Source organism: Jaculus jaculus, chromosome 5 (assembly GCF_020740685.1).
Source record: "Jaculus jaculus isolate mJacJac1 chromosome 5, mJacJac1.mat.Y.cur, whole genome shotgun sequence".
NCBI classification, from domain to species: domain Eukaryota; kingdom Metazoa; phylum Chordata; class Mammalia; order Rodentia; family Dipodidae; genus Jaculus; species Jaculus jaculus.
Genome location: NC_059106.1, coordinates 164,240,239 through 164,254,910, shown reverse-complemented (window position 1 = coordinate 164,254,910; position 14,672 = coordinate 164,240,239). Strand labels below are relative to the sequence as shown.

General features: G+C 43.9%; 1 protein-coding gene across 2 annotated transcripts in view; it reads left to right on the top strand.

Moving 5' to 3' along the window:
• Dscam (DS cell adhesion molecule) overlaps window positions 1-14,672 on the top strand; it is a 679,085-nt gene that overhangs the window by 434,219 nt on the left and 230,194 nt on the right. For both annotated transcript variants that reach the window (XM_004654491.2, XM_045151367.1), the window contains exon 11: window positions 11,251-11,424. In XM_004654491.2, the coding sequence (XP_004654548.1) occupies window positions 11,251-11,424 (174 nt within the window). The remainder of the gene's footprint in view (window positions 1-11,250; window positions 11,425-14,672) is intronic.

Here is a 14,672-nt window from a genome sequence, read left to right as displayed (position 1 = left end):
GGTAAAACAATGGCATGAGCAGAGCGTGGACATCATTCCCTGTCCAATATCAGGCGGACAATAGCAACAGGAGAGTGTGCCAAATATTGGCACAGGGAAACTGGCTGTAACACCCATAAGCCCACACCCAACAATACATTGCCTCCGGGAGGCTTTAATTTCCAATTGCCATCAGCTGGGGAACCTAGCATTCAGAATGGCCAAGTTTATGAAGAACACATGAATCAAACCACCACACGTGGGATCGGGAGAGTGGAACATGGATCCTTAGGCTTTGTAGGCAAGCACCTTAATAAACCATCTCTCCAGCCCTGTGCCTACCTTTTTATGTGAGCACTGGGGATTGAACTCAGATCCTCATGCTTGTGCAGGATGTGCTCCGACCCACTGAGCCATGCCCCAACCCTAATAAGAATGATTAAATTGAGTAAATTTGATCGTATTCCTAAAAAACATTACTCTGAAAAAATCTGAGCACTGAAAGATAAAACATTGACCTATCAACCATTACATCATTATAAGATTAAGACTTCCCCCCAATGCCAGGGTGGTCTCTCCATTTACTCTCAAATCCTTTTATTTCCCAGCTCATTGATAACTTCATCATTTCTCCTCATTGTTGCTTCATAATACGTGCATGAGTGACTGCCTTCAGCACTCTTGGGCCCTCTCTGGTATTCTTGGTGGAAAGGTCTGGCATTGCTCCTGTGACCCCTATTTGTTCACTGTCTGCACTGCACACATCCCTCTTCCCTAGGCAAGGAGGGAGAAGTCAGGCCATCTTTCATGTAGGGCGGTTCCCATGTCTCCCTTGCAGAGAGGTGTGGGATGGGACCCTCACTTTTCTTGCCTGTTTTGCTCTAGCTGGGCCCCTCCATGCCCCTTTCCCTGTGATCTTCCAGTTTTTACATATAAATCACACACACACACACACACACACACACACACACACGGTCCTTTTTCTCCAACTGCATCTTCCCCTGGATCCAGTACGTTTTCTTGGTTTTGCTCTGTCCTCTGACACTGCCCTGGGCAGGTGTTAGAGGTGGGGCATTTATGCATCAGGGAGTGTGGCCTACCAGAGGCCAGACTGTCCCTTATCATGTGCTCAGAACCATTCCCCTCTCTTGCTTCATGCTAATCCACCCATATGACCCCTCCCTTCAGGTCATAGACTCCTTCTAGGGCCAACAAAGACTTGACTCTTTTGTTCAGACACTCGCAGAAGCGAAACCATGGATGTTGCTGGGCTCAGCAGACCTGGTCACCATACCTCAGTCACGCACTCCGGAGTCTCTTCCTGCTTCAGTAGGCTGTTCTGGACTGCCTCCCCTTGCTCATGCCACAAACTTCTTACCCAGTGTCAAGGTTACATCATTGGGAACTTCCATAGCCTCAAAACCCCATACCATGAGGAATGGTCAATGGAATAAACCATAGATCCTTAAATAGGGTAGCTTTAGGACAGGGATTATACCAACACCAATTTCAGACCTGGGTGAGATGCAAGGCTGACCCCGTTCTCCACAGCAAAGAGGCTGGTTGTCCCATCCAATAAGGCAACGTGCTCTCTCCACAGACACATCTGGAAAGGGGCAAATGGCAAAGTGACACCCACTTAGGTGGAAGTTCGTCTCCTGTGGGGACACAGGGAGTTTCATTTTAAAATTACTCAACGGGGCATCAGTCCTGTGACCCAGGTGAGATGATTCTTGGTTAGTTTCTCCCTCTGTCCCTTAACCCAGCTCTCTGTCTCTTTGTAAGTCTGTTCCCCAACCCTGGTCATGATAATGGGCTCTTCTCAGTGAGGAAGACACTTAGCCTCATTTCTTTGCCCTTGGGTCTACTCAGGAGAGAGTGTCTAAAAATAAACCAGCTTGGAAGTTCATTGTGGGTCCCGTTATATGACAGAGGCAGCCTTGGGACCCAGTAGACCTCTCTGAGTAATGATGAGCTCTTGGAAAAGAACTAGCAAAATAGAGGGAATGTCTGACATACTGTTTTCTTTTCTTTATTTTAAAAAATGTTTTATTAAACTGGGCGTGGTGGTGCATACCTTTAATCCAAGCACTCAGGAGGCAGAGGTAGGAGGATCACCATGAGTTCGAGGCCACACTGAGACTACCTAGTGAACTTCAGGTCAGCCTAGACCACAGTGAGACACCACCTTGAAAAAAAAAACAAACAAACCATAGACAGACAGATAGATAGATAGATAGATAGATAGATAGATAGATAGATAGATAGATAGATAGATAGATAAATGTATTTGAGAGGATTCAGGTCACAGCAGGTCCACCTCCCATTGCAAACTAATTCCAGACAGATGTGCCTCTTTGTGTGTCTTTATGTGGGTATGGAGGACCTTGAACCCAAGCCTTTTCAAGCAACCACTTTTAATGGCTGAGCCATCACTCTCTACAGCCCTGTTTTCTTTGTGAAGGTTAAAAGATGATAGAGGAACTTCTCAGAAATGAAGGCCTCTAGTCTTCCTGGGGGTTCCCACTGATGCGTAGGGAAGATGGGACTTGTCAGTGGTTCCTCCAGCTTAGGTGGGGCCACCAACTCAGCAAGCCCCAAACCCATCTGGCATCTGACCCTCCTCTTTCCCCAGTCTGCCATGTTCCTTCTTTCTTTCATTTTTGTTCTCCAAGAACTTTCTTGTGAGTAGAAGCTATCACACCAAAGACATGTTTTGGAGCCTTTGACCCCAGGAAGTGGTAGCTGAAGGTCTTAGGTGACAGATACAGTTCCTCTTAGTCCCATTGCAAAGCCATGGTGGCCTTAAGGCAATTGGGCTCTGATGTAGGTCACAGTGGCAAGTGCTGAGCTGTGGTCTGTTCACACAGTTACGTTGAGTGAGGGGTCAGTGTTCCATCTTGTTGATAAAAAGACCTTCCTTTACAGTAGGGTAGGCAGAGACAACCAGAACAGAGGTGCACCAAACCACGGGCCTATCAAGTGAGAGAGTGCCCTGAATAGACACGAACCCAGCCTATGGAAGTTTTGACATCCTCTATGTATGGATTTCTTCAATGCAGACAGGAATTAAGTGATGGTGGCACAAGTGCACAGTAAATATAATTTTGTGCAGATTCGGGAGGGAAGTTGCCTGGACCTCGTCTCAGCGAGTGGGTGGCATATTTTGAAGAAGGATTTAATACTGGACTCTGAGAAGAACAAAACTATCTTTTAGTTACTTGAGATCTGCAGACGTCACTGTAAGGCACATTTCCTCTCTGTGGCCATGGCTGCCCTGCGTCACTGCTTCTGTGACGTGCAGATCATCTCCCAAAGGCCACCTGGCTGATAACCTGGCTTTTATTTTGCAAGTCCCTTTGAAATGCCCCTCACTGGTCATTTATCAACCAGAGTTTATTGACCCAAGAGACAAGAAATGCAGTTTTCAGGCTCTCAGCCCCTGCGGCTTACTTAGGGAAGAGTTAAGGGGGAAAGTGGTGTCAGCACCCGATGCAGACGTTAAACATCATATGATGTGGATTACTGTACTGACAGAAGTGTCTGTCCTTGCACCTGGAAGCAGCCCTGTAGCCCAGAACCAAACCAGTGTCCAAGGACTGTGGCCCTGTCCACGGCTTCGTTGTCTGTGGTAGGACACCCGGAAGTCATCAGCACCCCTCCAGTGTGTACCTGCTTTCTTCTCATCCCCGTTACAACTTTTGCAGTACTCCTTCGGCCTACCACCTCGTCTCAAAGAAAGAAAGTGTTCAGCTTGAAGTAGTAAAAACAGCCCAACTTCAGGAAAACACCCCGCTCCCCATAGGAAGAGAGAGTATCAGCATGTCTTGGAGAGGAGAAAGAGTAGCTCAAAGGCTAACCATGTGGATACCATCCAGGGAACAACGGTTCTCCTCACCCTTCTTTTCACTTCAAATCCACCTTATCCCCCAGCTAGGGTGACTCCGAATGTGTGCAATGGTCAACTTTTCGGGTCCTGCATGTTGGCACTGACATGCGCATTCATGTAATCTCTTGTCCCTTGATAGCAATAATCTTGTGTAGGGTACTGAGAAGGATGCACAGAGAATAAGCCACATGGGCCCGTAAGCTAGGTCAGAGGGGACTGGAACACAGGCCTGTCTGAGCCATAGGCTTTCTCTATGATCTGTAAAACTTCATAGGAGAACGAAAGATGAGTGACTGAATTTATCTGGCGCTGCCTTCTAAGTAATGCTGTGCTCACACCTTCAGTCTCTGGGAACACAGCCTGGTATATCCCTTCAACAAATAAGAAAGGTGCTCCCGGGTATTCATGTCACTGGTCATTCAGGAGGTATCTTACATCATGTTCTTGCATTTTGTTTTCTATAATCAAGATTAAAACTGCCCCCACTTGGCCTCAGGTAGCTACAGAAAACTGACAGCTTTTTAATTGATGATGACTGTTTGTCACCTTGTATAGTTTAGGTCTAGTGAGTTACCCAAAGTGCTTACCTTGGGCTAGGAACATTGCACGATATACCTATTTCATTCACTGCATATATTTCATTCTTTAAAATAAAGGAGGCTCTAAACAAGATGGATAATTCTAAAAAAAAAAAAAAAAAAAAAAAAAAAAAACGAGGCAAAGTTCATTTCTCATATCCAGTGGTGCTGACCATATATCTTTTTTTTTTTTTTTGCTGGACACAAATAGTGTTTTGTTAACTTTTATTGACAATTTCCATTCATGTAGACACATCATAATCTCCTCCCACACCCTTCACTGTCCCCTTGCCCCACTAAATCCCTTCTTTCCAACTACTTCCTTCTCCATTTTAGCATCATCCTTTTTTGCCCTCATACTATTTGGGTCTTGTGTAGATCGTGCTGAGACAGGGCCTCCCGCTAAAACAATTTGGCCAGACTATCTGGCCAGCAAGCTCTAGGGACTTCCTGCCTTGGCTTTCCCAGTACTGGAATTATAGGTATGCGCTACCATGTGCAGCATTTTTTAAAATATTTAATTTTTATTTATTTGAGAGAGGGAAAGAGGCAGAGAGAGAGAATGGGCACACTAGGGCTTCCAGCCACTGAAAACAAACTCCAGATGCATGCGCCCCCTTGTGCATCTGGCTTATGTGGGTCCTGGGGAATCAAACCGAAGCCCTTTGGCTTCACAGACAAATGCCTTATCCACGAAGCCATCTCTCTAGCCCATGTACAGCATTTTTATGTGAGCTCTACAGTTCCCAACTTGGGTCCTCAAGCTTGTGTGACAGACACTTTACTGACTGAGCCATGGCCCCAGCCCTCCACAAAACTTATTTTTTACTTTTTGTTTGAAGAATGAATAAGAACAGGATATTGGCTGGGTGTGGGGGTGCACACCTTTAATCCCAGCAGAGGTAGAAGGATCACTGTGAATTCGAGGTCACCCTAGGACTACGATAATGAAATTCCAGGTCATCCTGAGCTAGAGCAAAACCCTACCTTGAAAATCCAATACTAACAATAAAAATAGTAGAATATGACATTTAGTATTATCAGTTGCCTTTTCATCCATGGAAGGAGATTCGATCCTTAATTCCATTCCCTCAAGAAGGAACTGAAAGATATCCAATTCACCTAATTTCTCATAGGATCTTGGTAATCTGTTGTTGTTTAGCAGTTTACCTCTCAAAGCAGTAGTTATCCCATATAGTTATGATCTTCCTATGTCCATGGATCAGGAATACAGGGCTAGGTGAGGTCCCTGGCTTAGGGTTTCTCTCAACAGTATGATCAAGGCATTAACTAGGGATGCATTCACATAAAGGATTTCAAAGCCTGGTGGTGAAGGGTGTTCTCCTTAGCCCCACATGTGATAGATGTCAGGATTTAGTTTCTCATGGACTATGGCTTTGGTCCTGTTCTCAGTGTTTCCCTATGGGAGACTTCTCACGCTCACAACATGGTGGGCTCAAAACAGGAAGGTTCTCGTCATAAGAAGGAGAAATGAGATGGGGGAGGAAAAAGGAAAGGAGAGGACAGGAAGGGAAATAGAACCCACTATCCTTTATACCACTACCCACTCAACTTGCCAAGGCTCTGCCAAGCTGAAAGCATTCCACAAATGGACATCAGTGTTAAAAACAGAGGATACATGCTCACACATGTCTAGAAGCATAATATTTTCCAGATAGTGGGACAAGACTCTTATATTTTTTAATTTTTATTATTATTATTATTATTATTGGTTTTTCGAAGTAAGGTCTCACTCTGGTCCAGGGTTACCTGGAATTAACTCTGTCACCTCAGGGTGGCCTTGAACTCGTGGCAATCCTCCTACCTCTGCCTCCTGAGTGCTGGGATTAAAGGCATGTGCCACCATGCCCGGCTCTCTTGTATTTTTTTAACTGTTTAAATTCTTGTTAAACAAACATGCAGAAACTCTCATTTTAAATTCTAGTAGGTAAACTAGTAAATGGTTTTTATTAGTTAGTTTGATAGCTTTGTTTTTGTTTAAGTTTTGGTTTTCTGTCTTTTTTTATTGTTAGCTCCCATACTTACAAACAATAAACCATAATGTTTCCCTCCCCCACTCTCCCCTTCACAAATCTATACTCCATCATGTCCCTTCCCTCCCTCCATTAGTCTCTCTTTTATTTTGATGCCATCATCTTTTCCTCCTATTATGAGGGTCTTGTGATGATAGTGCCAGGCACTGTGAGGTCATGGCTAATTTCTGTCTGGTCGATTGCATTGCAAGGAGTCCTATCCTTCCTTTGGCCCTGGCATTCTTTCTGCCACCTCTTCCACAATGAAGCCTGAGCCTTGGAAGGTGTGATAGAGATATCTCAGTGCTCTGTCACATCTTCTCAGCACTATGGTGCCTTTTGGGTTATCCCAGTGGTCACTGCCATCTGAAAACAGAAGCTTCTCTAATCAAAAGTGAGAGTAGCATTAATATATGGGTATAAACATTAAGTAAAGTGCTTACAGTGCAGTTTGGTGGGCATAACATATGTATTTAACTATACAAGAGAAGGCACTACATTTCTAATGTTCATGACCTCCCCACCATAGGCTTTTGGTTAGGTTTTTAGTACCAGGCAAGTATTCCCTCCCATAGAGCAGGTCTCCAGTCTGATCAAAGAGCAGTTGGTTTTCCCTCTAACAGACATGCCACTACTGTACCTGTTGGCTCATTTGGCCTAGTTGGCCAAACTTCAGGCTTGCAGTTTCCATTGTTTTCACCACTGATGGCTTCTGTTTCTCATAATGCTGCATGCAGTGCAGCTTTTTCCAGCTTTCTGTCACGTGGTCTACTAGGAGAACATTTTCAGCTCAGTCCTAATTTGATTTCTCGATGACCCAGCAGCCCAGGCATGTGGAATCTTCAGCAGTAGGGTCTTATTATCTATTTTTGGTGTGAAACCAAGAGCCTTGGCATTAGCCTGTAATGTTTTGGAGGTATCAGGAAACTCCCTGGCCAACAACTCACAGAAAGATATCCCATCCCTGGCACTGAAATTTTTTCTAGCAACAGCCTATGGCTTCTGGGTGTGCCATTATCTGAAAAATTGGTTATTATGTGGCTTATTCATAATACCTGAATTTTCATTACCACTCCCCTCAAACTCCTTTAATTCAATCTCTTCCCCTGACCTTGCTTAGGTGTTCTGTTTTTTTTTCTGAGGTGGCATCTTGCTCTAACCCAAACTGACCTGGAATTCACTCTGTACTCTCAGGGTGGCTGGCCTCAGACTCACAGTGATCCTCCTACCTCAGTTTCCCAAGTGCTGGGATTAAAGGCGTGCACCACCACACCCAGCTCGATAGCTTTGTAAAGAAATCTACATAATTACTCTATGTTGCCAAATTTAGTGGCACAAAGTTATTATATTTTCCTATCATCTTTTTAATGCAAACAGAGACTATAGTAATAGCCTCTTTTGTATAGCCGCTTACAATTTTTATCTTTTCAATAATCAATATAGCTAGAAACCTATTCAGTCATTCTTTTCAAAGAACCAGTTTGGGCTCTACTGGTTGTTCTCTTCTCTTCTATCTCGGCAATCTGTTTTCTTACCTTCTTCTTCACTGGGCTTTCTCTCGCTCCTGTGATTCCTTCCTGAGGAGAGCACTCACATTGACCTGTGACATTTCTCCTTTTATAATCTAAGGGCTGGATGCTACACACTGCAACCTGTGCATTAAGCCACATTCAACATATTTTGTTTTATTTTATTAAAAGTTTATCCAACTCATAATTTTCCTAGTCTTCCTAGTGACTCCTTTCTTCAAACCCTGAACTTTAAAAAAAGTGTTGTTTAATTTTCAAATATTTTGAGCTTTTCTAGGTTTTATTTTTTCTGCTATTGGTCTCAATTTTAACTATAGAAATAAAACATTTTGTATTATTTATCTTACAACACATTAAAATTTGTATTAAAGCTTACAGTATTCTTTCATTTAATGACTATCTTTTTAAAAAAATTATGTTTAAGATTTAGGGATTTTTTTATGTATTAGACAGAGAGAGAGAGAGAGAGAGAGAGAGAGAGAGAGAGAGAGAGAAAATGAGAGATACAATGGGTACACCAGGGCCTCCAGCCACTGCAACCTCCAGACACATGTGTTACCATGTGCATCTGGGTTACATGGGACCTGGGGAATCAAACCTGAGTCCTTAGGCTTTGTAGGCAAACACCTTAACTGCTAAGCCATCTTTCTAGCCCTAATGACTATCTTAATCTGTTCCTACTGCTATGATGAATTTTAAAAACTTAACAACCAAGAGACATTTGTCTTTCCTGGTTCTGAAGATCGTCTGAGATCATGGAATGAGCATAATGGATTTTTGTGAAGGTCGCCTTCTAGGCTACAGATTCCTGACATCTTGTTATGTCCTTACATGATAGAAAAGGGACCAGGAGCCTTTTCAGGGTCACTTTTACCAGGGTACTCATCCCATTCAGAAGGGCTGTACCTTTATAACCTACACATAACCCCCAAAGCCAGCCTGTAATTCCTTCCTGCTGTGCATTTTGACTGTGTGATAAAGGGGTGTACATACATTCTGTCTATTGTAGTAACTGTCCAATAGTTACCTGAACTAATAAGTGTTCTGCTATGTTGAGTGGAACACTCTATAAATGTCAATTGATTCAACTTAATTGACAGTGTTATTGAAGTCCTCTGTTGCACTCTTTTTCTGTACCTTTATCTTCCTTCTTTTTCTGAGACTATAATTATTCAATGTTATATGAGTCAATATTTTTCCAAACCTAGACTGATCTCATGTATTTTTTCTTTTTTGCTTTTGTTTGTTTGTTTGTTTTACTCTGGATAATTGTGTTGAGTTAATTATTGCCTGTTGTGTCCACTCTGTGAATAAGCCTCTTTAATATATTTCTGTCATGTATAATAAGTTTATTTTCATTGCTATTCTTTTGTACATATTTTATAGCTTGAGTATCCCCTTTGGGTCCCTCCATCCATTCATACATGTAAATGTAATTATCATGAAGTCTCTGACCAACAATTTTAGCTTCTCTTGAAAGGTTTTGTGAGCTGTTTCTTCTGTGTTCCTTTTTCTTAGCTTTTCTGGGTGAATCTCATCAATTTCTATTATGTTCTGCCTTTCTATGATATTCTGTGTGTAAAAGGAGGGACTGAAGCAAGTCACAGTTATTTCCAGTTCTTTCTCTCCACTGTGCTCTTAGGCCCGTAAAACCCCTTCTCTCCATTGCTTATTGAAGCTGAATCTCACACACAGCTTGTAGCTCTTGTCATGGCTTTTAATTCTTTACTTGGTTTACCTGGTGGCCTGTGACTTCAACTTTCTTATTCACTGTAAGAATGAATAGTTCATGGTGAGCCATCATTTACATCACTAGAATACAAACAGCCCATCATAGGAACTATTTGTTCCTATTCAGTGTGAAAGGGCCTCACTAGGGCATTATCCATTTCTTTGGTGTCTCCAGAAAGGCACAGGACCAGCTCTGAGAACCTTAAAACAGAAGCACTGTCGGGTTGGTAAAGCTGGTATCTGCTGTCCGGTTTGGGTGCTCAGATGGGGTGCCCAAGATGCCCTGTATGAGAAGTGGGGACATTGCTAATGTGGGCAGTCTGGGGCCACAGAGCCAGCAGCTCCTGTCTACAGCACACACTGGTGACCCACCCATTGAGCTTCCTCCAGGAAAATCAAGTCCACCACCACACCAGGGGATCCCTGCAGTTCCCAGACTCCCAAGACAGAGAAGGGAGCTCCTGGCAGAGAATTATAAAGCCTAGACCATCGTCTCCCATGCCCTGCCCAGTCACTCTCCCAGGCTCCTCCCAGGACTTTAACCCTCCATCTTACTGTTGTTAAAATACTTTTCTTTCCAGTTAGTTTCATGAGGACCTCTTATGAAAGTCACACTGTGTTTGTAGCCCAGTTTATTCCACCCACGCCATTCCTTCCTACAGCTGAGCACCCTTGGGAAGCAGTGTTTGTACAGTGTCTTTACATAGTGACCCAACTTACGTGTTTGTGCGCCATCAAATGACATTAACAGTATTCTGTGCTTCTCAGGAGTAAGGCAACCTTACCAAGGGAAACAACAAAGTCTGCAATGGTGGTGTAGTGAGTAGGACTCTAATGCCATGTCCCTGCAGTGCTCCTTGCTTACCTCCAGGTGAAGTCCCTGGGAACAGAAGGAACTTGTTTAGTACGAAAACAGATGTCTACTTCTGGGGTTGTTGTACTGTGATTTTTTTTTTTTTTTTTGAGTAACTTATCAGGCACTTGAGCACTCACTCCCTCCACGTGGCATGCGCCCAAAGCCATTGTCTCTCTTCATAGTGCTGGTGAGATTGAGTGTATGGCTTCCTGGTGTTTGCTTGCATAGTAGGCTTTGCTTTTCTTGTTACTGTGACCAAATTCCGTAGAAGAAGCAATGGAGGAAGGAAGGGTTGATTTTGACCCCCAGTTTGAGGGTAGATCCATCGTGGCAGAGAGGGGATGGTGGGGTTCATGGAGGTGGCTAAGCACATGTCGTTGGGACCTCTTGCATCTCAACAGGTGAGGAAGCAGAAAAAGGAGGGTGCTGGCATTCAGCTGACGCTTCTCCTTTTCTCCACTCTTACTCAGGCTGGGATGCCAGCTGATGGGATGGTTACACCCCCACATTCAGTGCAGGTCAGGAAGCTTCCTCACAGACAGGCCCAGAGGCTGCATGTGAGCTCACTAGTCAAGGTGAGGATGAAGATTAACCGTTAGATGTTGGCATCATGGATCTTCTTTTTTTTTTTTTTTTTTTTTGGCTCTGCACCCAGGTGCTGGGGTCCCTCAGTTCCAGCCAATTGCCCTGAATGGCCGCATCCAGGTCCTCAGCAACGGGTCACTGTTGATCAAGCACGTTGTGGAAGAAGACAGCGGTTACTACCTGTGCAAGGTCAGCAACGATGTGGGCGCGGACGTCAGCAAGTCCATGTACCTCACGGTCAAAAGTAAGGAGGAAGAATGCTTTGTTTTACCTACCGAGATCTTGGGGGCTGAGCGTTTCCATTGTTTCAATACACACCTGTTTCGAAGCAAAATAAGCACAAGCAAGGACTATTTCAAGGTTTTTTTTTTGTTTTGTTTTGTTTTTTTGCCCTAGAAACATAGTTGAGGAAGATGAAAAATATCAGTCATGTGTCTGCTGCCCCCTCAGAGCCCTTCACGAAGTGTGGGGCCCCTCATACCCAAGGCATGGAGCTATATTCTTCCCTCTGCTTAGTTCCCACTGCCATTGTCCCCATGGTCTGGGAATCTTGAAAGCTCAGTTGGCTTCTCTTCAGCACTCACTTCTCTGTCCCACTGCTCCAACTGGAGGAGTCAATGCATGACCTTGTATGTATTCTGTTTTTAAATTTTATTTATTTGAGAGCGACCAACAGAGAAAGAAAGAGGCAAAGAGAGAGAGAATGGGCACGCCAGGGCCTCCAGCCACTGCGGATGAACTCCAGACACATGTGCCCCCTTGTGCATCTGGCTAACATGCGTCCTGGGGAATCAAGCCTCGAACCGGGGTCCTTAGGCTTCACAGGCAAGCGCTTAACTGTTAAGCCATATCTCCAGCCCCTTGTATGTATTCTGTATAGGAGCTGTCTGCGTGTTTTATTATTTAGTGATTGGCTTGCCCATAGTTTTCCTTGTTAAAGTGATCAAGCCACTGAGCTGCGACTTCTCTACCCACAGCAGTCAGCCATAGCACGAGGGGAGTGTGGGCATTGCTGAGGGTCTGTGCTGCTGGCCCGGTGTCAGGAAAGGACTTCTCGTGAAGAAATTCCTCTCCAATTCTCTCTCTCTCTCTCCTCTCCCTCTGAGTCTCTGTCTCTCTCAAATAGAAAGAAAGAGAGAGAGAGAGAAAGAAGTAAAGAAGGAAGGAAGGAAGGAAGGAAGGAAGGAAGGAAGGAAGGAAGGAAGGAAGGAAGGAAGGAAGGAAGGAAGAAAGAAAGAAAGAAAGAAAGAAAGAAAGAAAGAAAGAAAACAAAAGAAAGAAGGAAAGGCTGCATAGATAGTTTAGCAGTTAAGGCGCTTGCCTGCGAAGCCTAAGGACCCATGTTTGACTCTCCAGCACAAGGTCGCATATGCCCTCTAGGAGGCGCAAGTGTCTGGCGTTCAAATGCAGTGGCTGAGACCCTGGTACGCCAATTCTCTCTCACTCCTCTCCCCCCCCCCTCTCATAAATAAATAAATAGAAATTCTTCCCAATTTGAGCCCCCAGGGAAAAGATACAAAGTAGTGAATCTTTCTCTGAGTCCTGCTTATTAACTACCTTGTGCCTCTAAATGGCTAGTGTCCATCTCTAACTAGCTTCCTAATGGATAAGTTTGAATTCTTCCCAACAACAAGACTTTGTTCAGACATTTACAAAATTCCATTCTTCCATTGATAATACAGGTTTCATATCACTTATTGGGAGTATTTGATTTTTAAAGTGAATTTCAGTGATATGTGTTTGTGAGTATGTGTGTGTTTGCACACATGCACACACACACGAAATTTAAAGGCTACCTACACTGAGTATCATCTATCCAGTGCACTAAGAATTGATTTTACTCTGCTATTCCTAACAGAACAATGGAAATTGCACACTGTTTAATAAAATTTTATATTGAGAAGAAAGTTATTATTCTGAAAGGAGGTTGCTTCGAAGTCTCTTTGCACATATTGGATATTTAATGTTTGACTTCTCAATTCTGTTCTCTGGAGGGAATCATGTGTAAGAATTTGAATACAAACTCTAACTATTAAATCTAAACCTAAACGGTAAGGGATTTTTTAAATTTTATTTTATTTCTTTGAATGGACACACCAGAGCCGTTTGCCACTGCAAATGAACTCCAGAAGCATGGGTCACTTTGTGCATCTGGCTCTATGTGGGTACCGGGGAATTGAACCCAGGCCAGTAGGCCTTTTAAGCAAGCACCTTTAATTGCTGTGTCATCTCCCCAGCCTTATTTTATATATATATATATATATATATATATATATAATTTTTTTTTACAAATTATAAATTGCTGAACCATTAAGCCAACCCAAGGCCAGTATTGACATACTGCTCAGTGAAAGAAATATACTCTGCAGTTCCTTTGTTATACTGCACATTTGTGAGACTTCCTTTCTCTTCCACGAACACATATCCAAGACCTAATAGCCCAAGGTCATCTGGAGGACATAAGATCCACCAGTTCTAGGCCTTATCTTTGTGAATGGAAATGTTTCTCTGTGAGAGGAGGGAGTGACAAGGAAGAAGGGAGTGATCTACAAGGTGCAAAGGAACATGGTGGATGGCAGGGGACAGAATTTCAACTTCGGGGGATTAAGAATAGCATCTTAGAAAAAGAAAAACTTGAGGGGCTAGAGAGATAGCTCCGTGGCTAAAGAGGCTTCCCCTATAAGCCTGTTGGTCAGAGTTCAATTCCTCAGCACCCACATAAAGCCAGATGCAACAGGAAGCAGGGTCAGCAGAGTACTGATATTTGCATGTTTACACACCAACCAATCTGGTCTTCCCAGCAGGAAGAGAGACTCTGCCTTAAGCAAGGTGGAAGGAGCGGGCCTACACACGTGTGCTGTGTCACACACAGACTCGTAAATACAAGCACATATTACCACACACACACGTACACGCAAGAAGATAGGAAACCTTTTGAGTAATGGGGAGAAACATACAATGTGGAAAGTGCAGATTTGCCCCACACCTTCTCCCTCCACACCTGCGCGCTCCTGTTTCTAGTAGAATGTTGGGGACGCTGGAAAGATGGCCTGGTGGCTGAGATTCCTCCTCTCCCCCAGGGCAACTGAGCATCTGTATGTACAACCCTCACCCAGGAGACAGCCCAGGAGCCACAGTAGGACAGGGTGAGGGGCCAAGGTGCACCTTTGCTCATGGAATCTGTAGCTCTGGGATACACCATCTGTTTCCCTAGGGTTCATTTGTTGAGAACCTCATCCCAGTAGAATTAGGCCCTTAGGAAAGGGAAAGAAAATATGAATATACCCTAGAAAGAAGGAAGAAACAAGACTTCCAGTTTTACAGGGAGGGGTTTTCCTTATCTTTGCGACACTGGGCAGAGGCCAGTCCGGGTGCTACCTCTGGAAGATGGAGGGCTGCCCCTAACATAGGACCCTGGTCCTTCATAAAGAGACCAAGGCTCTGGGGACTTCCAGTGGGAAAAGTGGAATAGGACGGAGATTACTTGCTTTC